The following is a 22,427-nucleotide window of genomic DNA, read 5'->3' as shown; positions in this document are numbered from 1 at the left end:
AGATATGCGTGGTGTATCGCATTGAAATGCGCACTCCGCCTCTCTTTCTCAGAATCTGGTAACGGGAGTATGGATCAATATCATGGAGAAAAGAACAATTGAGATGCTCGCACAATGAGAAGACGACCGTGATGGACGCCTTCCACCGCAATAGCAGGCGCGCGACATGAGTGCTTCATACACGCCTGGCAGTGACGAGAAATCGATACGACCACTGCAACCACGATACACACGGCACGACGTGGCTGTCATACATCGTCGACCTCCTCTCCAGCATCCTCGTGGCACCCTCGTGATCAACCCAGGACTCAAATCCCTTTGACGGGAGCACACCTAGCACCACGAAACCTCCCAATCATCTTGCCTATGTCTTTTCGAGGAATGGTTCAAGTGATACAAATAGCTGGGACGTATAAGAGTACGGATTCATCATTCTGGAGCTCACCGTAGTCAGATGGTCTCACGGCCGAGCCCGTGTTCTGCACTGGACTAATGTCAAGATATCACATATACCACCACTGAGTAGCATCGGAAAAGCGTTGATGGCGTTGCAAAAATCCTTCTGCCCTACCAGACACATCCCTCGACTGGAGCTTCCAAGGCAGTCCCCCAACGCACCAAGAATCAATGTTCGAGCAAATGCTGAACGTTACCTATGGATGGTGTTTGCTTGGCTCCAGGACGCGTGCGATCGGCACTTAGGGTTACGGCTTACATCTTCTATCTGCGGAATCCCTCTAGCCACTAACTGGGATGGTTTTCATAGAAGTGATCCTAGGCCAGCACCGGTACCATGGTGAACGCGTTGCTGGCTATAGGTGCTTTAACGCTACCTTCTGCATGCATGACACTTATGTTCGGTAACAGCCAGGGCAAACTTACATTAACAGGGCTCGACTGCAGTTCTATCGAGCTTCACATGTGCTCACGTCCCGCAGGCGAGCTCTTGGCCCGCACCAAACGCTCTTCGGCAGCTGTGCTCAATCTGCCAAGATATTGTAGACACGAATACCACCAGGATTGATATGTCAGGCTGGCTGGGCGAAGCGCCGGGAGAGCAACAGACCTACAGCAGGATTGTGGGCTCGTGATAAGTCCTTCGCCTCAAGTAGGCTTTCTAACCGCCATCAGCGAAGAACTGAAATACACCCCAGCTTTTGTCCGAGATCAACATTCGAGAGATACAGCCAAGAGCCCGACAATTTTGTCGCCACTAATTGCTAGTATGGTTCCAGGTAGGACTGTTCGCAGAACGTCAGAGCGTCCAATCGGACTAGTAAGCCCTTTTCAGCAAGTCATCGTCAGAGTATACAGGGACACACCGCATGTGCCCATTCGACTTTCGTTTGCCCGCAGACTGTTCGCTTGCTGCACGGTCGGGAAGCCTTCATCCGGGCGCACGATCCAATCCCTCGCCGCAGCGTACCAAAGCTCCCCAACTGTTCGGAGAGGTAAGGCCATTGCCCTACTCTAAGTCTACGGGAAGGATCGCGGATGCGCCGGCGGTCAGATCTGGACGTCTGCTTCAGTTTTACCTGTTATAGGGCTACCCAAAGCTGTGACAAGGCCGCCTACTTGACCGTGCGACCATGTGCGATGTCTTCTCCGCATAGGTGCTGATTCGGAATTGAGGCAACGTGTAGTTTGGAGAGTACGCGCCGAGATCCACTCTGCTCTATTGTATTACAGTCCCGTACGGTGGCCATCGGCATTGCTCTACCATCGCAAGCACGGAATCGCTCGGCAATTCTTCAGAGACCGTCTGAGTCCAGCACTCTCAAGTCATATTTTGACATGTCGATGCAACTATTGATGACACAGAGCTCGGAACAAGTTGTTCATCGACCACGGAGAGGCAACAGAGCTGGTGCAAGCGGAAGGTATGTTCACCATCTCTTCGGTCTGGGCGATCCTTTTGCGCATATGCCACATCTACAGTCTTCGCAATGGAGCGCCAGCGAGATGTACATGTCCTATAAAAATCCTTGGCGACTGACATTCTGCGCAGTAGCGGCTGGATAGCGCCAGTCACGTCTCTTTCCAACGATTTCCAGCCTACAGGTCAAGGCTCGCCACAGGACTACCCACATCGGCATACCGACCTGCAGGAGCAGAAGCGACAGCAGCAAGACGCACTAGTCCAACCGGATCCACATCCCGACCCACGGAGCGCAGCAATGAAACGCGCTACCGTAGAATCCATGCTCCGGTCTCGACGCAGGTATGGCGAGCAGCGCCGGAGTGGCGGTGGTGCAGACGTTGCGGACGAGGCAGTCACTGCTGCGGTTCGCCAGTATCAAGAGATGCTCCTGCTGGAACGACGACGTCGCATGGAGGAGATGGAAGCGCATCGCCGTATGCGAGAAGGAGATGATGGCGAGCGGAAACGACGCAGTCGGGCGGACATCTTGGCATCTACGCGTCGTCTTTGCAAGTATGACGACTTGCGAGGCGAGCATAATACATGAAAGGCGCACAATACATGTACCTGGTACCTATTACAATTTACAGGTATCTGTCTCTGGTGCACTACTACTCGCAGTAATGAATAATAACCCCACCCAGCTGATGCTGATCCTGAGGTGTGCATATGTTTGCTTAACGTTCTACCACTATAGGTAGCAAGCGTCCCAACGACAGTACAGCGACATAATCAATGCTGTGCTATGAAGTCTCACATTACACGTACTTAGTGTACAGCCCAACTGTCGTTCAGCAAGCCATAACGTCAAGTCAGTCAAGTGCCCTATATATAAATCCCGCGAGAAGGTTCAACTACCGAGATGGATAGGGACGGCAGTAGCAGCAACAAACGAAGAAAAAAGATAATCTCATCGCACATTAGGTATGCACATCATTTGCTGGCTTATCGTTTTCGGCCGGCACACATACAAGAGACTGTCGTGGTGTTGGTGTCACATCACGGGCTAGCTTACACATCAGGTAATGTACTTCGTGGGAGGTACTCAGGTATGAATCATTTGACAATTGTTAAAAGATTAAACAATTAAACAGATGATCAAAGAAAATTGCTCGATAGAAATTTCGAGGCGAAGGAGAGTAAAGTATACGTACCCCTAAGATGAGGATGAGAGTATAGAACAAGGCAAGCCAATTGAGTTCCAAGTTACCTCTTGAGCAGGTATATCTAATAGAAAGATACCTATTATTATTATCAATACCTACCTATCATTATACGTAAGTTAAGCAAGTAGTATCGTGAGATGTTAGGGCCTCTCTTTTTTTCTGTCCTTCTTCCTTGTCTTCCAAGTCATTCCGATATTACCTCCCCTTGCCTTACTCTAGGTAGGTAGTTACCTATCATATAAGCGCCCTGCTCTAGCTACCTAGGTACCTTAGGTCCTGTAGGTAGAGTATGTACTCTCAGCTAGAGAAGATGTTGATGCACGATTGATTGATTACAACACTACTCTCCTACCCCCTACCGCTACCTCGTACCGCTACATACCTGACCTTCTACTCCTCTGTGAAAGAATCGGACATGTGTCGTCTCGCTACGCGGCAACGGCGAAAGAGAAATCGATCTGAGCCCCGACCCGGGTTACACAGCGCAGGGCAATGGGACCGGTTCTCGTCCGATGCATCTTTCTTTCCACTACTGTACCTATAGTACGTATATGCAGTCGGGCGGGCGGGGCTGTGTCGGGACGATTGAACGCGCGGTTTCCGGCATTGCCAGTGGAGACTGACAGACTGACTGACAGACAGACAGTGTCGTGTCTTGTGGGCATTCTGATTATTGTGAGGCGTACAAGCAACAGTTGAGTGGGTACCTACTGTATCTACCTATAGTACATCAGGTATGTACTGTTCGCATCGACTGTTCGCGTGGGATGTATCCTTGTCGATGTAATCAATGGATGCAGAAGTACAAGAGCGGCGTTGAGAGTCAATCGTGATGAGGATGAATCATCAGGTGATACCGTAGGAGGTAATGATTACAGCTCGTTCCGATCGTTTATGAGGTTTTCCCTCATAGTGCCCGCCTGCCCGTGCTTGCTGTAATTCCAGTTGTTCAGGTATACTGGGATAGTGAAGCGGATTCACGTGCGTCGTTGCGGGTCCCGCCGTAGGGTCCAAGGTGATACCGGTGGAATGGATACAGGGACCCGACTTGAGCTTCTTCTCCTCCCGTCTAGGCAATCGCGTCTGGAGGCGTTCCCATTCTCTCTCTGATACATCTTCTGTACAGTGCTGTATAAAAGCGGTGTCACTGCACTCCCTGCAACAATGCCAGAGCTTATGCAGGTCATCGCGCCGCCGGTACTTCAGTAGCGACCCAGCACAGTGGCCCCAACATTGTCGGATGCGGATATCGGATTTGTCCAGGCAAGATCCGAGATGTCTTTGCAGCCTACCACCCTACCCTGGGCCTGGGAATCTCTTCTCCGTCTGCAGTATCGGTATCGGTACGTTCAAAGTACAGACTACAGAGAGAGATAAAGGGAACATGGATATTGATTTCAATCCAGGTTCCCAGCTGACACGACCATGCTCCCGTCGCTCTGTAGCCTAGTCTGTTATCTGTCTTCAGCGAGGTACATACTATAGAGGTACGTACTGTACATACACCTCCCAGGTAGTAGGGTACCTCATATTGTTCTAGACTTCCAGTCCAGCATAGCTCCGTCAATCAACCTGGAAGTCTTGGCGTCAGTATGAGATGAGGCTTGCAAGCTTGCATACCTAGGTAGGTAGCTGACAACGTTGTCGTCGTCGTAGTGTCTGATACCCACACAGTGAGCTATTTATCCAGCATGGAGAGCAAAATGCGAGGCGCCAATCGGTCCAGTCCAGGTTGACATCTCTCTCCTCTCTCTCTCTCTCTCTCTCTCTCCCCCTCCCTCTCCTCTCCAGCTGTCTGTTGGAGGCAGCAGCCAAGACACTAAGACTGGAAGCGAGCTCTAGCCTGGACATGTTCGGGCGGGGATACTGGTCATTGACGGCCTTGTGATGATGAGTACGAAAGAGAAAAGCAAAGGCGTGCGTTCATGTGAGGACAGGGAGCACTTCCCAGCGGCAGCAGTAGTGCAGTAAGGAACAGACGGGTAAGAGGAGTGCAGGTGCTCCTCTTCCACGTTTCCGAGACACGGGCACTCGATGCTTCCCCATTGACGATGGACGATGGACGATTGCCGATGCACCATGGACCATGGACCACTCACCATTCACCATTGCCCATTGATGACTTCCACTCGCACCACTCTCACGGCGACATGATGCAGCAGTTGTTTTAGTGTTCATTGTGGGAGGTTGTGGGGTTTGTGATGGACGCATTGGAGCCCGCGTGCAGAGATAGACCAACAATGCGTGGGTGGGCTAGAGGTACCTTATGTGGGCCGTGAGCCGTGGGGTGTCGCCGTGTCGGTGCGCATCTCCATCCAGGATGTGAAGAGCTGGGCTTTTTAGGTATTGCCTGAAGGAGGTTAAACCCCTGGCCGGGCCGCTGTTTTGACGTTATTTTGTGAGACATTTCCGGCAAAGTCTCCGCCCCGCGACTGGGCTTTCATTGGCGCGCGTAGCGAGAGCCTCTTCTTTTCTTCTCTCGCGCGCGCGCGCGCTTCTTCCCGCCGCCAGGACCACTTTGCGACTTCCACACACTTTTTCGTATACACTCCACTAGCTGGGCTGCAGCTGTCCTCGGTCGGACGATCACCAAGCATCGCATCCTCCCGATGACAATATTCCATCACATCGAGTACATTGGAGCCCTGCCCTACGTACGCACATGCGCGGGCCTGTTATCTACAGCCATACACAGCCGGAAGCGAGACGCCTGATCCCTTCCACCTCGCCGTTGCTCTCAAATAGGTACATCGAACGCGTCTCCGGCTGCTCGGTCCCCGGTGGAGTCGACCGCAACGCATCTGCACACACTCACGCCGCCGCCGCCGCCGCTGCTTCTCCTGCTATTGCTGGTGCTGGTGCTGGTGCTGCTCCTGCTGCATCTTCCACTCTTCTCCCAGCGCTCGCGCATATCATCATTCCTGCTGGTAAGGCACATGGGTTGGGGCCGGCCAGTGCCACAACCCACAAGAGGCGCCCGCATCCTGCTGTACCTCTACTGTGCACATTATTCCCTCCTCATATCCAGTCGAGAAGCAGCACTTACATAGGTACCTGACTGTCTGACCACACTCACTCGCCCACTCACTCACTCACTCACTCACTCACATACACCCACTCACCCACCCACATACATATGCACCTCCGCCATCCCCTCCTGACTCGACCACATCGCCCACTCCCTCCGCCTCGACGCTATCCGCACGGCTCGGTATGACAGTTCGGGTCGCTTCTTCTAGTGCCTGTCAGGATCGCACGAGGAGCCCACCCGCCAGCCTTCCTCTCTCCCGCGACTCGGCCCGTCCTCAGCGATACTGCTGCCAGTCTGTGCTGTAGTCCACCATGGGCGGCCCCAATAATCATCCTGTGAACAGGTATGTCGTGCTCTTCCACCTTTGACGGACCCCCAAATCATCCCAATGCACGCCCTCTCCCCTCTCCCCTCCCCTTCCCGTCTTTTCCTACGACCCCTCCTCATTCATGGCCCTGAGACGGCCACGGCCCGCCTCCTGGAGAGCACCACCGAGTCCGCTCGCTAACCTGGACTACTTTGACTCGCGCAGTCGCTCCCTCCGTGATGTGACGAGGTCGCTCCAGACCCACTTCACCACCGCATCCAAAGTTCCCCCCAGTCTCCCCTCCGACAGCCGCCGCATGCTGCAGTCCTTTATCGACGACCATCATGGCGAAATCGACCGCGACGAGGCTGCTCGAGCCAACGATGAGCTCAAGTCGTTCTGGAACAGGCACGTGATGGGACAGACATCGAGACTGGGCGCTTTTGTGGGAGTTCTGAGAGAGCTGCGACCGGCGTTGGTTCGTGAAGATGACATCCTGGAGTGGTATCAGTTGGCTGCACGACCAGTCATCAACGCGGCCGGCTACAAGAAAGCCGCTGTCGAAGATGCGCAGGAATTCATTACGAGCGTCATGACCTACGATGAAGACGAGCCTGATCAGCTGCAGCGAGATCGCACGTCCGCACGCATATGCGCCGATCTGCTCAACATCTATCTCTCGCGAACTCGCAGCTTGAATGAAGACGATCCATGTATTGCTCCCGAAGTCGCCGTCATCTCTCAGCAAGTCGAGACGATACTTGTGCAATTTGGAAAGAAGATGCCTCGTCGCCTCTTCCACGCCGTGGATGACTTGGTGGTGAAAGCGGATTCGCGGTTGCAGGGGTTGACCTTGCTCAGCACGTTCCTTCAGCACCAAGCTGCACACTTGTACCAGGTCATTCAGACGCCGCTCCTCGACACCTTGCTCAAATGCTTGATGAACGACACCTCGACCACGGTGTTGTCCGTGGCACTTACATCGCTCATCATGCTGCTTCCACACGTTCCGGGTTCCCTACCCGAGCGACTGCCGCGGCTCTTCCTCATCTACAGTCGGCTCTTGTGCTGGGAGCGCTTCTCGCCTTTGAGCGACGATGCTCAGAAGAGTTTGGTGACCGACGACCGCATCTCGTCCAGTCCCTACGACCATGGGGACGTAGGCATTGACCCGACATGGGAGAAGTCTCGACCACGGCATGGTATGGTCGAAGCCACCACCCTGGAGCTCAAGACATATTTCACCTATCTCTACGGACTCTATCCACTCAACTTGATGAGCTACATCCGCAAACCACGAAAGTACCTGAAGGGCACCGATTTCCCCGGCGCCGACGAATTCGACCTGGACCAAGCGGTCATTCGAAGCCGGACTGATCAATTTCGACAAGCACACCTCCTGCATCCCAACTTCTATCACTCGACCATCGACGAAGAGCTCATCGATGTCAAGTGGCCGAAAATGGATCCTGCAGATGTGGTGGCTGACTGTCATGCACTTGTCATTGACAGCACGCGATCGTCCCTCGCCAGTCCGGGGCCTCCGCCGAGCGGCAAACTCCCACCGCTGCCCCCGCTGCCACCCATACCCCAAAGCACGACGGGCGCCGTATCGCCCGCAATCAGTCACACCAGTTGCCGGTCTGGCAACAGTTGGAGAGACACACAGTCGACCGCCTTCGAGCCGGACAGCCCTGTGCTGGGACCTGCAGATAGCGCTGAACTTCTTCGGCCCCGAAGTAAAGGTGTCGATCCAGTGCGCGCATCTCCCACCTCGCCCATGGATGAATTTCCCGCGCCGCCCACAGGCGTGACCAATGTGCAAGCTCATGGAGCCAAGCATGATACACCGCACACCAACCTGGCCTATCTCCAACGCGAGCTGACTCTCCTGCGCAGTGATCTCAACTTTGAACGCTGGCATAAGGCACAATTTTCACAACACATCGGGCAACTGATGCGAAAGAACGTCCGAGATGCGACTGTCGAGGCAGAGCACCTCAACCTGCTCAATGCCAATCGTGTGCTCAAGCAACAGCTGGAGCAGGTTCGCAGCGCGCGCGAGGCTACGATCAAGGACTCGACTCTTACACGCAGACAGGCCAACAACCTCGAGGCCAATATGACGGAGCGCTTCAACAAGCTGAAAAAGGAGCAGGAAACGTGGACTGCTGATGCAGAAGAGCTGCGCAAACTTCGAACTGAGATGAAGACCTACCGCGATCTCCTCAGCGAATCCGAAGCCCGAGAATTGAAGACCTCGCATGACCTGGAGATGGCGAAGCGCGACTTGAGCAGGTTGACGCAGTTGGAACAGCAGCTGGAAGAATCCCGACATAAAATCAAGGCGTGGGAGTATCGGGAGTGGGAGTTTGAGCAGGGCAAGCGTAATCAAGAGTTCCTGTCCAGCGAGAAGGAGATATTACAGATGAAGGTGAAGAGACATGAGGAAGATCTCGAGCGGACGAGGCGTATCCACAGCGATCGCATCAATGAGCTGGAAGCGTCCATTGGCCCGAGGAGCAGTCTGGACCGATCCCCTACGTCGGCCGGGACGAGATCAGAAACTGCAGCATCCCACGCGGCCACCCTTCGCGAGCTCGACGACACCAGGGCGAAGCTGGTGCAACTGAAGAAGTCTCACTCGAAGCTGCTCGAACGCTTCACCGATATGGAGCTCGAGTACCACTCTGTAAAAACACAATTGGCCCGCCTCCGTGGTGATGACGACTCCAGCTACATCGACGCTTCCATGCGCAGCGCTAACGGCGTCGGCAGTCCCAGAGAGTCTGCAATCATGTCTAATAGTCTTTCTGCCGACAGAGCGGGTGTGCTTGAGAGCTACTACGATGTCGGCAGTCACTACGGCGCGCCTTCCGAATTGACCAATGTCAGCAGGAGCGACCCGACACCGTGTCGCAACAATCGCTATCCCGTCTCGCCCGTGTCTCCTCCACGCACCGAGATATCGATCGACGTGCCGGCTGGTCTGACGTGGACGCCGTCGATTTCGAGAACGACGCCGCAGCACAGCGATACGAGCGAGTCACAGCTAGTGTACAACAAGACCGCTCCTCTCGGCTCGGACGAGCGCAGCGTGGCCAGTGGCAGCAGCGAAAGTAAGAAAGCGAAGATTGATGCCAAGAGTGAAGTGCGAGTGTATGGGCGTGGTGAGTCGAGACAGCGTACTGGATCACAGAACAGCATTCTAACAGCGTTTAGGTGGTGCACAGAACATCAAGCTCAAGACTAAAGAAGAACAGCAGAAGAAGGCGGAGAAGAAGAGTGGTTTTGGCAGTCGTCTTGGAAAGGGACTCGGCTTGAGTGGATGATGATGATGATGATGATGGGATGCCATATGACTTTGGATATGATTGCTGTATACCACCGACCTATCTACCTGACATATGGGATGGTGATGTGATTGCAGTACCTCCGACGCAGGATTCAGCGCGGCGTTTTGGGCAGAGGTAGTTTTCTTATTGGATCCATGTATAAATATCTCTTCATGTCCATTTCCCCAGTATAGGTACCTACCTTTACCTCTCTATGCATTGACGACGATGCCTGTGGACTGCAAATTCTCATCACTTTGCAGGTGTACCTACCTTATTCACGATGACCTGAGAGAAATGCAGATTGCACTACATGTACTCTGTAACATGATACTGTACCTGCACCCAAGGTACCTACCACCATTGGGACGTACATGTACCTTGGCGGGCGATATATCCTCAAAATCGCTGCTGCCCCTGCTGCGGTGATACCTACCTACATAGTCTGAATCCATGCTGCGACCTGCGCTGATAATCTCTATACTGTATATCTAGCTAGAAACATGTACCTTAACATATCATATCGTAGACCGAATCCAGTGATTGCAAATTCCTCATATCATGCTGCCATCTGGGTTGGGCTTCTTCCTCCACATACATACCCAGTATGTGATGTGTGTGTGTGCTTTTTCTTCGGTCCTACTACCACTACTACATGTACTTACTCAAACTCCAACCACACCAAAGGCGTGACATACCTACTCGCCACCGTCCCTTCCTGCCACTGCTGCGTCCACGTCACATAAATCCCATTTTCACTCGCCACCTCGGGTCCACTTGGCAGCAACGCCGGATGCGCCTGCAACGTATACGCGGCCGCGATGGCATCATCTCCATTTTCGCCCGCAAACAATATCGTCGGAGCTTCCCAGGGTCCTTCGGGCGCGGGAGCGGTTGTGATGTAAAAGTGCGCCGAAGTGCCGTCGAGTCCGGAGGATTGTCCGATCCAGATGAAGCGGGAGAAGTAGGAGCTGTAGTAGAATGTGCCTTGGCCGCCGTAGCCCGCGTTGGGGATGATGTAGCTGGATTGGATGTGTGCGATGAGGGGGATGCGAGACACGAATGTGCCCGAGGATGATGGAGTAGTGATGGCTTCGTGGGAGGTGTTGAAAACGGGAGCGGTGTCGATCCAGGTGTGAGTGGTGGTTTGGTAGTATTCGTATGCGGAGAGGTTTTCGATCTGATCTGCGGAAACGCGTGCCAGGACGGTGTGACGGTCGGAGGTTTGGCCATAGAGATAGGCGGTGTTGTTGTACATCATGGAGCCGTATCGCCCGAAGCCGATCTGGTTTTCGCGATAAAAGCGTGGGGCCACGACTTCAACATGTGGCATGGCGTTGATGTCCGCTGATGGTGTATACGTTTGTTTGAAGAGAGAGTGGGAAGGGTTCTCGGTGATGCAAGTGTTGATGCCCTTCAATTGCTGATTCGGGATCCATGTGTAGGCGATGGCACTGCCATCCGCATACTGGTGTGTGATCAGAGGAGGCTGATCGTGCCATACAGCATAGCGCGATCCGTCTTCGCAGGCTCCCGAGTCTGGACATTGCGTTTCTTGGACGGGGAAGTATGCTGGGAGGGTCAAGTTGTCACCCCCGTACATGAGCAATATTGGCTTCACTCCATCTGAAGCAGCCCCCACTGGACCAGCTGCCAGACTTGGGCCACCATGTACGCTCAAGTCGGTCCAAGCGGCAGTATTGGTCACTATTGGCAGCGCTTGAAGCTTCCTTGCAACCACATCATAGTTCTCAGTATCTCTGCAGGTCCATAGCACTCTATCACCCACTCGAGCAGAGCCACACGAGTCTCGAGTCAATGCTGGGTTCGTGACATTCGCAAGGTATGTAGCTTTTTTCATTCGCGGTGCTACTGTGTTCATGTATACAGCCGGAGCAGAGATGTGTGGGATCGGAGCAGCAAGTGCCAGCACGGCCACTCCAGCCAGCCCAAGAAGCATATCGGGGGCGACTTCCAATCAATCTACTCGTCCGTGTGCAGCGAGACGTGCGCGAGGGAGGAGATATCTGGTGGAGCGCGTATTCTGTACGTCTCTTGAGTCGTTCTGTCTTCCGTCAAGTGTATGGAGCACTCGTCAAATCTCACGAGGCCATTGCTCCCCAGCGTATACGCACTGCAACACAGTCAAGTACCTGTAATCTGAATTGTGTGGAGACGCGTTGTTCTTGCGGTGTAGAAGACTGCAGTGGCCTCGAAGATGGCAACGAAAGGACCAGGCAGGAAGGAGCAAGGGAGTTGGGAGCGGAGGAGAGGAGAAATCAGGAAGAACAGGGTAGAAAGGGCAAGTGAAGGATAGACGACAACGAGAATCAGTAACGGGTACTGTGCAACATTGGAAGAGCTCTGCAGGTGTCGTGATTCCAGCGGATACCTACACGCATATCTCCTCGACAGTCCACACGCGGAGCCACCGCTGGGCTTCTACGAACAAAGACGGCGGCGGTGATGTTGCTGCATGCCGCACGGCGCAGGAGGAATGTAGAGCTGCCATCATTTTCCCATGGGGCGAAGTGGCGCTGGCACAGAAGCATTAGCGGTCGTGGGTAAAGTGAAGCGCTTCCACCTTCTGGGAGGCGGGTGTTTTGTATGTGAATGTTGTGCAACTCGGATGTTTGTGAAAGGCGCTGTTCCCCTGGTTTCAGAGTCAGTGGGCCTGGTTAGCTTCCCGTCCTCTGAATAGCTTCATGTTGGCTCTCGGCTTCTTGCGATCGGCACTTGGCGAGCGACGGACTGGTGAGTCTACGCGTGATAGCATGTCGATCGTGTACATAATCAGGGAGGCATGAGGGAGGCGGGATGAGAGAGGACGGAGGAGGGCGCGGGAGAGAGAAGGAAAGGATGAAGGAGGGGGAGGAGGAGGAAGAGGGGGAAGTGGAAGTGGAAGAGAAAGTGGAAGGGGAAGGGGAAGGGGAAAAAGAAGATGATGGTGCGGACTGCGGAGAAGCTGTCCTGCCTGTCCTGAATCCTGAGTCATCTGGGCAAGCTCTCTCTCTCTCCCCTCGCCCTCTCTCCCTCTCTCCCTCTCCCTCGCCCTCTCTCTCCCCCCATCCAGGCTCCCTCTCACATGCAAGAGAGCCTCGTGTTGCCCTGCCTCGTGACGGAGCGGTCATTCATTCATCCACTGAAGCTGCAGCCACTTCAGTCACTCCGTCATTCCGTCACTTGGGCAGAGCAGGGCAAAGCAGACTCAGCCGAGCAGGGCAGAGTCCTCGTGGTAGAGGATGGGATGCTTGTGATGTGATTGCTAGATGGCCGCGTCGTTCTACACCAAATACATCAGGTACATGTACCCTACACACTATTGTCACGCCCGTTGTCCGCCGTCTGTCCATCCATTCATCAGTAGGAGTACCTCCTAGGGCACATGTAGCCAGCAGCCTGAGGTTTGTTGTGATTGTCAACCAGGAAGCAAACGGAGCGCGAGTCTGGTACAGAACTAGACTCCGAACCTACCGACAAGGCTACAAAAGTAGTTATATAGCTTGCTTCATTATTCACGCGACCCATCACCGAATCGGGAAGCACAGGGTGTCTGTCGGCTTCAGCTTTTCGTTACCTGTACCTCCACCTCGAGAAAGAGAGCTTGACGACAGCAACAACAACAACAACAACAACAACAACAACAACAACAACAACAACAACACAATCACTGCTACCACCACCACCACCACCACACCTCCACCATCGTCACAAAACCAGCGAGCACATCGCCCACACACTATCACTGCTGCCGACACCGCCCACACCGCCGACACCCACCTCACCGCCACCCTCCTTGACCGCCACAATAGCACAAATATCCCCAGCATCACACATATCAACCGCGTGGAGCACAGGACAAGACCAATTGACAATCACCAAAAATCCAGCGTCGATATTGATTTTGTTATTTTAACCGTGACAGGCAGGCGAATTATCGGTACGTCCAATTACGTCTGCTCCTGAGGCGTGCAGCCTGAGCCAGCCAGAGCGAGCCTCTCACAAACCATGTTCCCGATCAGCCGCCGACCTGTGCTGTGCTGTGCAGCTGTGCTGTTGCTCTTTTCTCTCTGACGCTGCCTCCGCGGCTGCTCCACCGGGATTTTATTCCATACCTTACCTACCTATTACCTATATCCCCCATTCATTCATTCAGCTTCATTCATTCCCTGTCCCGTCCTCCCGTCGTCGTTGCACACCGCGCCCCTCCCCGCCTCCATCTGCTGCTCCTCTACCCACCGGACACGCAGTGCTGGGCGGCCATTGAGCCTTCCTGACATGAATGCAACTAACCGACTGTCGCCCTCAGGTCGATCGCGCACTCTCTGTGCACACGCGAGTTGAGGCATGACGGCCGAATTCCCACTGCTGGGACAGTTGGGTCTGTACGCAGCTGATATCCGCGGAGATGGTACTGCCACCGACCTGTACCTACGCAGACCCTGCGTGCTGTTTGTTGCATCGGTGCTAATCATGTCCCATCCTTCTAGGCAATTGCCTCTTCAACGCCCTGTCCGACCAGCTGTACGGCCACCAAAACGCACACGCCACCATTCGCTCGCGTGTCATCGAGTACATGCGTGAGCATGCCGACTACTACAAACAGTTCATTGACGTCAATCCCGGTGGTGGCATCCGTCGGAATCCCAAACGCAAGAATGCGGGCTCGTACTCCTCGCCAGCCTCCTTCGAAGCACCCTCCTCCGCCGACATTGACCGCGTCTTCGAAAACCACCTCGCATCCATGGCCCGCGGCGGCACCTATGGGGACAACATGGAGATTGTGGCCTTCTCTTCGGCCATGGGCTATGATGTGAAGATCTACCAACGTGACTACGCGTTCATGGTGTCGGGCGGTCAGGGCGACACGGACCGAAAGGTGGCACACATTGCATATCACACGTGGGAGCACTACTCCTCCATTCGCAACCTCGACGGCCCGCACACCGGCATGCCGAACGTCACCGTCAAGGTGCTCTCGCCCGAGGAAGAGGCCCTGCAGAGCGAACGGCTGTCGAACTCGTCACCCGTGCTTCCGTGGCAGATTGACGTGGTATCCAAGTCACTGCCCTATCTGGCAGACAAGATCACCATCAAGCGGGCATTGGAGCTTGCAAAAGGCAACATTGATCTGGCAGTAAGCAACATGTTTGATGCCGAAGAGCGTCAGAGCAGCTCGTCACAGGTGGAGAGCTCGAGCATCGAGCGAGACCATGACAGCGATGATGACGCCCAGGGCGCGCCCAACAAGAAGCAGGACAGACGTCTGAGCAGGGCCACACGTGCTCGCAAGGAGCGAACGCAAGACAGCAAGCACGCGCTGTCCCAGTTGGCGGCTCACGATGACAGTCAGGAGTCAGTGGTCAGCTGTGCGTCGGAGACTTCGAGTCGCCCCGACTCGACTCCACCCAACTGCATATACCGCTCATCGAGTACGCAGCCGACCTCCAACGATGATCACGACGCCTCGTCACAGAAGCTCACTGTCGCCTCTGAACCAGATCAGGCGTCATCTGCGCAGACTGCTGTCTCTGCCAGGCCTGCGGTGAGAATAAAGCTCTTGCCGCCGAGACCACCTGGCAAGACATTGCAGAAGCCGTCCGGTCCCCGCATCTCCGCTCGGGACAGGAAGGACATGCAGAAGCAGGCGCAGAAAAAGGCACGCAAGGAACGTCAACAGGCCGAAAAGAGCGGCAAGACCGACGCCCCTGCATCCTCCGCTGGGCTGACGTTACGTGCCAAAGGTATGACGGATACGCCACCCGTCGATACGCTGCGAACACTCTACATTTGAGTGCATCTTCTTACTGTTTTGCCACGAACTTTCATCATCGTAGGCTTGCTTACCGCGGAAGATACCCTTTCTGTCGTTGTTTTCGCCTCTGAGCAGTAGCATAGCGCCGGCATCCTGACTTGACCCATCATCACAGCGGCAGAGTCACACATACGAACGCACACACGCACGCACACACACACGCACACACACACGCACACACAATACAACACAACACAAAGCATGGGGCGCCCGAGGACAAAAGGGCCAGAGGGAGTTTTACATGGGAGTTTTGCGTACATTGGGAGGGAGGGTCTGAGAACATCACTGGTGCTCTGAAGGGCTCGGTCATCAGTGGTTACATGGCGAGGGAACACATGCGATTACGGCGGGGGCGACTACGCCTGTCAGCGTTTGATGAGAAACATGCGAACGAAGAGACCACGAGGAGTATAATACATTTAGACACCAGACTACCGAGTACCTGGTCACCACCAGACTATCTCTTGGGCAGGCAAGCACCGCAGCTCTGGCCCGCGCTGGTCAGAGCGGGGTGATGTGCAGCAGCAAATGCCACCACACGTGCATATTGACTACCTACCTACCTACTTTGCATCTACCTTACTGTGGACGCTGTGCTCGCCCACTTCCTCTTCTGCTCCCGATTTCTTGCAGACGTGTGTGGGAGACTGGGAGCAACTGACACTGGAATGTAGGAATATCATGTGATTCGTAGAGAATGATGCTTGGCGCACGACAAACAACGCGTCCGCCGTCTTCGAGTTCCTTGCCCTTCGCGTGTGCAGTGTGGTGGCATCATCGAAAGGAAAGGTTCTCGGCGGGCTTCCCCACCATTTGATACACAGGTACATCAGTACCTTGGTCAAACCATCCTCGACTTCAGACTCTATCTACATATGTATAAGGTAGCGACCTTGGGTAACGTTTTCCAGGATCTATCTACTCGGCCAATCCCTCTCTCGCATTGACGTAGGAGGTAACTTTCATGGCGGACGAGCTGATCACGTCAAATCATAGAAGGTTCACGAATATTCCTATTCGGATGCATGAAGCCACAGCACTCCTATACCATTTTTGTTTTTGTCTTGGAGTCGCGGATGGACGAATTTCTAGGCCAAAAGGTCCGACTAGCAGCTGAACCACGCCAGGCGGCCAGATCAGTGTGTAACGTGTTACATGCAGTCTTGGCATCGGGGATGAGGGTGATACCACAATACGATTGAGATCCTGGAACATGTTAGTACCTGAGCTTTTTCGACTAACAAGATTGGTGGAAATCACGACAATCTTACCTCGATGAAGTTATCAAGGAGCCTAGTATGCTCTCGATCAAGAGGATCTTTTGATAATAAGATAGCTACTGACGAAGCAGATAGAAGCCATAGGTATTCAGCAGACATGTTTCCCTTCCGAGGACACATTCCTTCACTTCCGGAGCGACGTGAGTGAATATACATTTATGTACATGATGTGCACATACATTGCCCGTGGAATCACAACGAGTCTAGCCTCTCTCAGGCCACATGGCCCACAGGCACGTCACATCCCCCTTGGGCTGGAGAAAAGTTTACATCGGATACTGGCCTACTCCAGCGTTGGTATTCGATGCCGAAGTGGAGGCGGTCATGGGAAGGGGAGGGGAGGGCAAGGGAGGCAGGCCGGGATGCTCGTTGGGGCGTAGACGAACTGCTCTGGTCCGGCTTGTCGCTGGTGTCACTCGTGTCCATGGAGCCAATCACAGCCCTTTCGGCGACTGAGTCGGCGCGGTTCTCCATGTACCCCATCTTGTGGGGACTGGGTTTCTCCAGGTTCCGGCCGATGGGCCAATCACACCAGCGGCAAAGCTGGAGCACGCCCTGTCCCTCGTTTCCACGTTCTTCCACTCCCCTCTGCTATACCAACATCGGCGTCTGTCGGTATGCCTTCTCGGCGGGCACGCGACTGGCGCGTGATGATAATCCTAGTGCGCACGCAGAACCATAAAGAACCATCGGCTACTCTCAATTTCGGACGCTTTCTCCAGGATTCTGCCTGTTCTTCTTCTTCTTCCTCTTCCTCTTCCTCCTCCTCCTCCTCCTCCTCTTCTTCCTCCTCTGCCGCCTTCTCCGCCGCCCGCTTCTGTCACTCTCCACGCACCCTCCGTCCACGCGGCCAACCCCACCGCACTGCACCGCACCGTACACCATGGCAGACCAGAAAGAGATCCAGGCCGAGAAGGCCGAGGGTCCTCTGCACTTCTCACACGGCGACGACCTCAACATGACCACGTCCATGAAGCAGACCGTCCTTGACGCGAAGAAGGCCTCCGACGAGGAGCAGAAGATGTCGCTCCTGCAAGGCATCAAACTCTACCCCAAGGCCATCGCATGGAGCATTCTGATCTCCACATGCATCGCAATGGAAGGCTATCAGGTGGCGTTGGTCAACAACTTTTACGGATTCGAGCCTTTCAATCGGAAATATGGTGAACCTACCGGCGATCCAGACTCGCCATACCAAGTACGGAAAACTCTATTCGTGCTACCTACCAGACTATGCTGACCGATCTGCACAGGTATCCGCACCATGGCAGGCTGGGTTGTCCAATGGCGCACTCGTGGGCCAGTTCATAGGACTGTTCATCAACGGATGTAAGTGCTCTCGGAAGTGTCTTGACTGATGCCATTGCTCACGCGCTCCATGCTAGGGGCTTCCGAGAAATTTGGCTACCGCAAGACGGTCATTACTTGCCTCACGCTCATCATCATCTACATCACCATCTTCTTCACCGCTCCCAACATTCAGACCCTTCTCGTGGGAGAGATTCTCTGTGGTAAGTCCTGGGCAGTATTAGCATGCTCGCCAGATCCCATCTGTGGGAACGCGTACTCATCTATCACAGGTATGCCGTGGGGAGTCTTCCAAACGCTCACCATCACCTACGCATCAGAAGTCTGCCCCATCGCTCTGCGTGGCTACCTCACCACCTACGTCAACTGCTGCTGGGGTCTTGGCCAACTCATTGCGATCGGTGTCATTCGATCCATGTTCACGCGCACCGATCAATGGGCATACCGCATCCCATATGCTCTCCAGTGGATGTGGCCTGTCCCGCTCGTCATCGGCGTTGCCTTTGCTCCAGAGAGTCCTTGGTGAGTAGGCTGACAACATGCCATCCTAGCCAGTCGCTGATTTGTGGTTTCAAGGTGGCTCGTGAGAAAGGGACGCATGGCAGACGCAAAGAAGGCTCTGATTCGTCTCACTTCGACTAACCGCGAAACTGACTTCAATGCCGACGAGACGATTGCCATGATGGCCCATACTACCGCTCTCGAAGAGCAAACCACCAGTGGAGCTTCGTACCTTGACTGTTTCAAAGGATCCGACCTCCGCCGGACAGAGATTGTCTGCATGTGCTGGGCTATCCAAAACCTTGCCGGCAACTCCTTCTCGAACTATTCCACCTACTTTTTGCAACAAGCCGGTGTTTCCAGCAAGAACTCGTACAACTTTGCCATGGGCCAATATGCCATCAACATGGTAGGTGTGTTCGGAGCTTGGGGTTTGATGTCCCTTGGCGTGGGACGTCGAACACTCTATCTGTACGGTCTCGTCGCGCTCACCACCCTCCTGTTAATCATGGGATTCATGGGTCTGGTCGACGACAGGGAAACCGCTGGACTCGCCACTGGCAGCATCATGATCGTCTGGGCTTTGGTTTACCAGCTCACAGTTGGCACAGTCTGTTACTCTCTGGTCGCTGAGGTCTCATCGCGTCGCCTGCAGATCAAGACTGTGGTCCTGGGAAGAAATCTGTACATCGTGGCCGCCATCATCTGCTCCACCATCACGCCCTACATGATCAACCCCACCGCATGGGACTGGGGCAGCTATGCCGGATTCTTCTGGGCGGGTCTTGCCTTCCTCTGCTGCGTTTACACCTACTTCCGTGTCCCTGAACCTCGAGGCCGCACGTTCGCCGAGATGGATCTCTTGTTTGAGCGACGAGTCTCTGCACGCAAGTTTGCCTCGACCGAGGTCGATGTCTTTGGCGAGACGCTGGATGAAAGTGTCGTGTCGCAGTACAAAGACGGGCTTGCAGCAGAGCACTCGGAGATGACGAAGCAAGGATGAATGTGATGACCTGGGTTGGGGGAATGGTATATTTGTTTTTTTGCTTAACAGTAATGATGATGATGATGACTATCACGAGAGCTGTGCTCATCAAGAAATTCCAACAAAAAAATAAAAAGAGAACAATGGAATTGCCTCTTCCTGCTCTGCTCTGCGGCTTTAGGACTACCTGCCTACCTAGGTACTTGCTACCGCCCCGACAACATTGCTCGGATAGTAGGTAGTAATATCGATTCATCTTTATTGGGAGGTTCCTACAAAAGAAACTCCTCAAGAAGGCAAAAAGAAACAAAAAACAAAAATAACAGATCAAGCTGAAGCTTGAGGGTACTATGATCTTATCAGGTCGTACCCGGAATCGAACCGGGGTTCCCGGAACATCTTCTCATGCGCGTGGCAATCAGAATCCGATGTGATAACCGCTACACTATACAACCACTGTGTGATTCGTGGTGGCGGGAAAACTCATGTTGTATATATTTGTTTTGATGAGCCTGGCCGAGGATGTGCCGGCTTGGCAGTGTAGCTTAGTGCCTACCTCAAGGTTACCTTGCGTAGTGCATCGATAATCGACAACCTCGTAACAACTTGGAAGGCTCCAACTTGCTCTCCGCGTCCGCTGCCGTAAAGGCGACAGATCTTCTGCCCTCGATATGCTGCTCTACGCACGCCACGCCCATACTTGCGCTCCATAGCAGCGCTTTCGCCAGCAAGCATCCTCCCCCACCCCCACCTCCATCGACGGACGATTATATCCGCCTTTTCGTGGTGCTGTGTGAAGAGATGAGGGCTGGAGTTGAAAGGCAAAGGTTGAGAGGGCGAGGGAAGAGTTTGGAGATGGATGTTGATGAGGGAAAAACGAGCCGGGTCCCTTGCCCAGGTAATGGAGAAGATGCTTCTGAAGAGACCGATCGGACAACTCTTCGACGCGAGGATGTACTTCCACCTCGAGTGGTTGCAGCTTCGGTGTGCAAGATTGCACCTAGCTATGCGTATGATTAGTAGGACTACTCGGTCTTTTGCTATCGTGCACAGTGATAAAAGGATCAAGTATAAAGTAGGTTCTCAATCTCCTAGGGAGGCTGTATTTCTCTGTACTGTCGAAAAGGAGGGTCTATGTCTACGCTAAAATCATTGATCGCATCAAAACAGATTCTTTCGCACCCAAAGCCTTCGTCCACCTAGTAGGGGGCTGGTGCTGGTGCACCGTAGCTAGGGGCCTGGCCACCAGCGTTTGGCGATGCAGGCGAGTTGTTGGGCTTTCCTGACACTGGAGAGCTCTCAGTGCCGCTTGGCGATCCTGATTGTGGTGCACCGTAGCTAGGAGCGTTGCTTCCAGCGTTTGGCGTGTATGCAGGCGAGGAACCAGATGGGCTCGAGTTGTTGGGCTTGCCTGAGACTGGAGAGCTATCAGTGTCGCTTGGCGATCCTGACTGTGGTGCACCGTAGCTAGGAGCGTTGCCAGCGTTTGGCGAGGATGCAGGCGGCGAACCAGATGGGCCCGAGTTGTTTGGCTTTCCTGGAACTGGAGAGCTTTCAGTGCCGCCTGGTGCTCCTCCGTTGGGGCTTGGCTTGTTCGATCCGGATCCGGAGCCTGAGAAGTGTTAGCAAGGCTTGGGAATAGCATTATCGAGGATTTCCACTCACCATAGTTGGGTCCATTTCCATTACCAATAGATCCGAAGCCTGCGCCTGGGAATGAATGGTTAGCAAGACTCCGCGCGGTCCACAAGGGCGATCACTTACCACCCTGACCCCCAATGCCTCCCTTGGCGCCGCCGCCGATTCCTCCATTGCCACCGAAGCCGAAGCCGAGGCCAGCACCTTGGACTTGTCAGCAAACCATACCAGAGAGAGAAGCAATTGCAATCATGAACGGCCGGGTCGACTCACCAGCTTGACCTCCAGCACCGACGCCAGGCCAGATTGCACCACCACCGACACCAGCTCCCGCCCCGAGACCGCCTTTGCCAGCAACACCTCCGCCGATGCCTGTTGAGAATGATGTTAGAATCTGCATGCAATGTGATGGATCTCGAGAAACATACCGCCGGAAGCCTTGCCACCAATACCACCAGCGCCACCTAGCCCTGCAGAGCCCCCGATGCCACCACCGACGCCAGCACCTGCACCGCCCTTGCCGTTGATGCCACCACCGATGCCGCCACCGATGCCACCACCGATGCCACCACCGACGCCAGCACCTGCACCGGCACCAGCGGCGCCTTTGCCGTTGACTCCACCGCCGATGCCACCACCGATGCTACCACCGATGCCACCACCGACGCCAGCACCTGCACCAGCAGCAGCGTGTTTGCTGGCGACAGCACCGGCCTTAGCACCGCCACCGACGCCAGCAGCGCCTTTGCCGTTGACTCCGCCACCGACGCCAGCACCGACGCCAGCGCCAGCACCGATACCAGCACCGCCTTTGCCGTTGATTCCACCACCGATGCCAGCACCGACGCCAGCACCGACGCCAGCACCTGCACCGCCCTTGCCGTTGATTCCACCACCGATGCCAGCACCGACACCAGCACCGATTCCAGCACCTGCACCGGCTCCGCCGTGGCCGCTGAGGCCACCGCCGACACCAGCACCGACACCAGCACCGACACCAGCACCGACACCGGCTCCGCCTTTGCCGTTGAGGCCACCACCGACACCAGCACCGACACCAGCACCGACGCCAGCACCGCCTTTGCCGTTGAGGCCACCACCAACGCCAGCACCGACACCAGCACCGATTCCAGCACCGAC

General features: G+C 54.6%; 8 protein-coding genes and 1 non-coding gene across 9 annotated transcripts; 5 read left to right on the top strand and 4 right to left on the bottom strand.

Moving 5' to 3' along the window:
- Positions 1-1,794: 1,794 nt before the first annotated feature.
- On the top strand, positions 1,795-2,468 carry SEPMUDRAFT_111172 (uncharacterized protein; the record flags this gene model as incomplete). The annotated part of the gene is made up of 2 exons (XM_016900902.1): positions 1,795-1,880; positions 2,009-2,468. 2 exons carry the CDS (start codon positions 1,795-1,797, stop codon positions 2,466-2,468), a joined length of 546 nt encoding a protein of 181 aa, XP_016757853.1.
- A 1,465-nt stretch (positions 2,469-3,933) lies between these two features.
- SEPMUDRAFT_111171 (uncharacterized protein) lies at positions 3,934-4,617 on the bottom strand (the record flags this gene model as incomplete). Its single annotated transcript, XM_016900901.1, has 3 exons — positions 3,934-4,215; positions 4,388-4,448; positions 4,583-4,617. The coding sequence occupies 3 exons, from the start codon at positions 4,615-4,617 to the stop codon at positions 3,934-3,936; spliced, it is 378 nt and encodes a 125-aa protein (XP_016757852.1).
- Positions 4,618-5,652: 1,035 nt separating this feature from the next.
- Positions 5,653-6,263, top strand: SEPMUDRAFT_151646 (uncharacterized protein). The gene has a single exon (XM_016906952.1). It carries the CDS (start codon positions 5,750-5,752, stop codon positions 6,143-6,145), a length of 396 nt encoding a protein of 131 aa, XP_016757851.1. The 5' UTR covers positions 5,653-5,749; the 3' UTR covers positions 6,146-6,263.
- Positions 6,251-9,947, top strand: SEPMUDRAFT_151645 (uncharacterized protein). The gene is made up of 3 exons (XM_016906951.1): positions 6,251-6,461; positions 6,651-9,595; positions 9,648-9,947. The coding sequence occupies exons 1-3, from the start codon at positions 6,430-6,432 to the stop codon at positions 9,755-9,757; spliced, it is 3,087 nt and encodes a 1,028-aa protein (XP_016757850.1). The 5' UTR covers positions 6,251-6,429; the 3' UTR covers positions 9,758-9,947.
- A 279-nt stretch (positions 9,948-10,226) lies between these two features.
- Positions 10,227-12,050, bottom strand: SEPMUDRAFT_151644 (uncharacterized protein). The gene has a single exon (XM_016906950.1). It carries the CDS (start codon positions 11,718-11,720, stop codon positions 10,422-10,424), a length of 1,299 nt encoding a protein of 432 aa, XP_016757849.1. The 5' UTR covers positions 11,721-12,050; the 3' UTR covers positions 10,227-10,421.
- A 1,874-nt stretch (positions 12,051-13,924) lies between these two features.
- On the top strand, positions 13,925-16,092 carry SEPMUDRAFT_151643 (cysteine proteinase). The gene is made up of 2 exons (XM_016906949.1): positions 13,925-14,171; positions 14,251-16,092. Exons 1-2 carry the CDS (start codon positions 14,108-14,110, stop codon positions 15,552-15,554), a joined length of 1,368 nt encoding a protein of 455 aa, XP_016757848.1. The 5' UTR covers positions 13,925-14,107; the 3' UTR covers positions 15,555-16,092.
- Positions 16,093-17,518: 1,426 nt separating this feature from the next.
- Positions 17,519-19,957, top strand: SEPMUDRAFT_151642 (MFS maltose permease). The gene is made up of 5 exons (XM_016906948.1): positions 17,519-18,053; positions 18,109-18,184; positions 18,241-18,366; positions 18,436-18,685; positions 18,740-19,957. Exons 1-5 carry the CDS (start codon positions 17,739-17,741, stop codon positions 19,665-19,667), a joined length of 1,695 nt encoding a protein of 564 aa, XP_016757847.1. The 5' UTR covers positions 17,519-17,738; the 3' UTR covers positions 19,668-19,957.
- Positions 19,958-20,010: 53 nt separating this feature from the next.
- SEPMUDRAFT_t69 lies at positions 20,011-20,104 on the bottom strand. The gene has a single exon. It is a non-coding gene; the product is annotated as a tRNA-Gln (tRNA).
- Positions 20,105-20,541: 437 nt separating this feature from the next.
- Positions 20,542-21,906, bottom strand: SEPMUDRAFT_151640 (uncharacterized protein). Its single transcript, XM_016906947.1, has 5 exons — positions 21,561-21,906; positions 21,414-21,491; positions 21,315-21,359; positions 20,820-21,261; positions 20,542-20,724 (listed from the first exon to the last, which is right to left on the bottom strand). Exons 1-4 carry the CDS (start codon positions 21,685-21,687, stop codon positions 20,849-20,851), a joined length of 663 nt encoding a protein of 220 aa, XP_016757846.1. The 5' UTR covers positions 21,688-21,906; the 3' UTR covers positions 20,542-20,724; positions 20,820-20,848.
- Positions 21,907-22,427: the final 521 nt, after the last annotated feature.

This window comes from Sphaerulina musiva (genome assembly GCF_000320565.1).
Source record: "Sphaerulina musiva SO2202 unplaced genomic scaffold SEPMUscaffold_10, whole genome shotgun sequence".
NCBI lineage: Eukaryota > Fungi > Ascomycota > Dothideomycetes > Mycosphaerellales > Mycosphaerellaceae > Sphaerulina > Sphaerulina musiva.
This window is presented reverse-complemented; position numbering and strand designations above follow the sequence as displayed.

Coding starts and splice junctions, on each gene's coding strand:
- SEPMUDRAFT_151646 (XM_016906952.1), top strand. CDS start 5,750: ATGCGCGGGCCTGTTATCTACAGCCATACACAGCCGGAAGCGAGACGC.
- SEPMUDRAFT_151642 (XM_016906948.1), top strand. CDS start 17,739: ATGGCAGACCAGAAAGAGATCCAGGCCGAGAAGGCCGAGGGTCCTCTG. Junction 18,185..18,240: donor AGGACTGTTCATCAACGGAT/GTAAGTGCTCTC, acceptor GCTCCATGCTAG/GGGCTTCCGAGAAATTTGGC. Junction 18,686..18,739: donor TTTGCTCCAGAGAGTCCTTG/GTGAGTAGGCTG, acceptor TGTGGTTTCAAG/GTGGCTCGTGAGAAAGGGAC.
- SEPMUDRAFT_151645 (XM_016906951.1), top strand. CDS start 6,430: ATGGGCGGCCCCAATAATCATCCTGTGAACAG. Junction 6,462..6,650: donor AATAATCATCCTGTGAACAG/GTATGTCGTGCT, acceptor TGACTCGCGCAG/TCGCTCCCTCCGTGATGTGA. Junction 9,596..9,647: donor AGTGCGAGTGTATGGGCGTG/GTGAGTCGAGAC, acceptor AACAGCGTTTAG/GTGGTGCACAGAACATCAAG.
- SEPMUDRAFT_151640 (XM_016906947.1), bottom strand. CDS start 21,687: ATGCAGATTCTAACATCATTCTCAACAGGCATCGGCGGAGGTGTTGCT. Junction 21,492..21,560: donor CGGTGCTGGAGGTCAAGCTG/GTGAGTCGACCC, acceptor GACAAGTCCAAG/GTGCTGGCCTCGGCTTCGGC. Junction 21,262..21,314: donor TGGAAATGGACCCAACTATG/GTGAGTGGAAAT, acceptor AACACTTCTCAG/GCTCCGGATCCGGATCGAAC.
- SEPMUDRAFT_151644 (XM_016906950.1), bottom strand. CDS start 11,720: ATGCTTCTTGGGCTGGCTGGAGTGGCCGTGCTGGCACTTGCTGCTCCG.
- SEPMUDRAFT_151643 (XM_016906949.1), top strand. CDS start 14,108: ATGACGGCCGAATTCCCACTGCTGGGACAGTTGGGTCTGTACGCAGCT. Junction 14,172..14,250: donor AGCTGATATCCGCGGAGATG/GTACTGCCACCG, acceptor CCATCCTTCTAG/GCAATTGCCTCTTCAACGCC.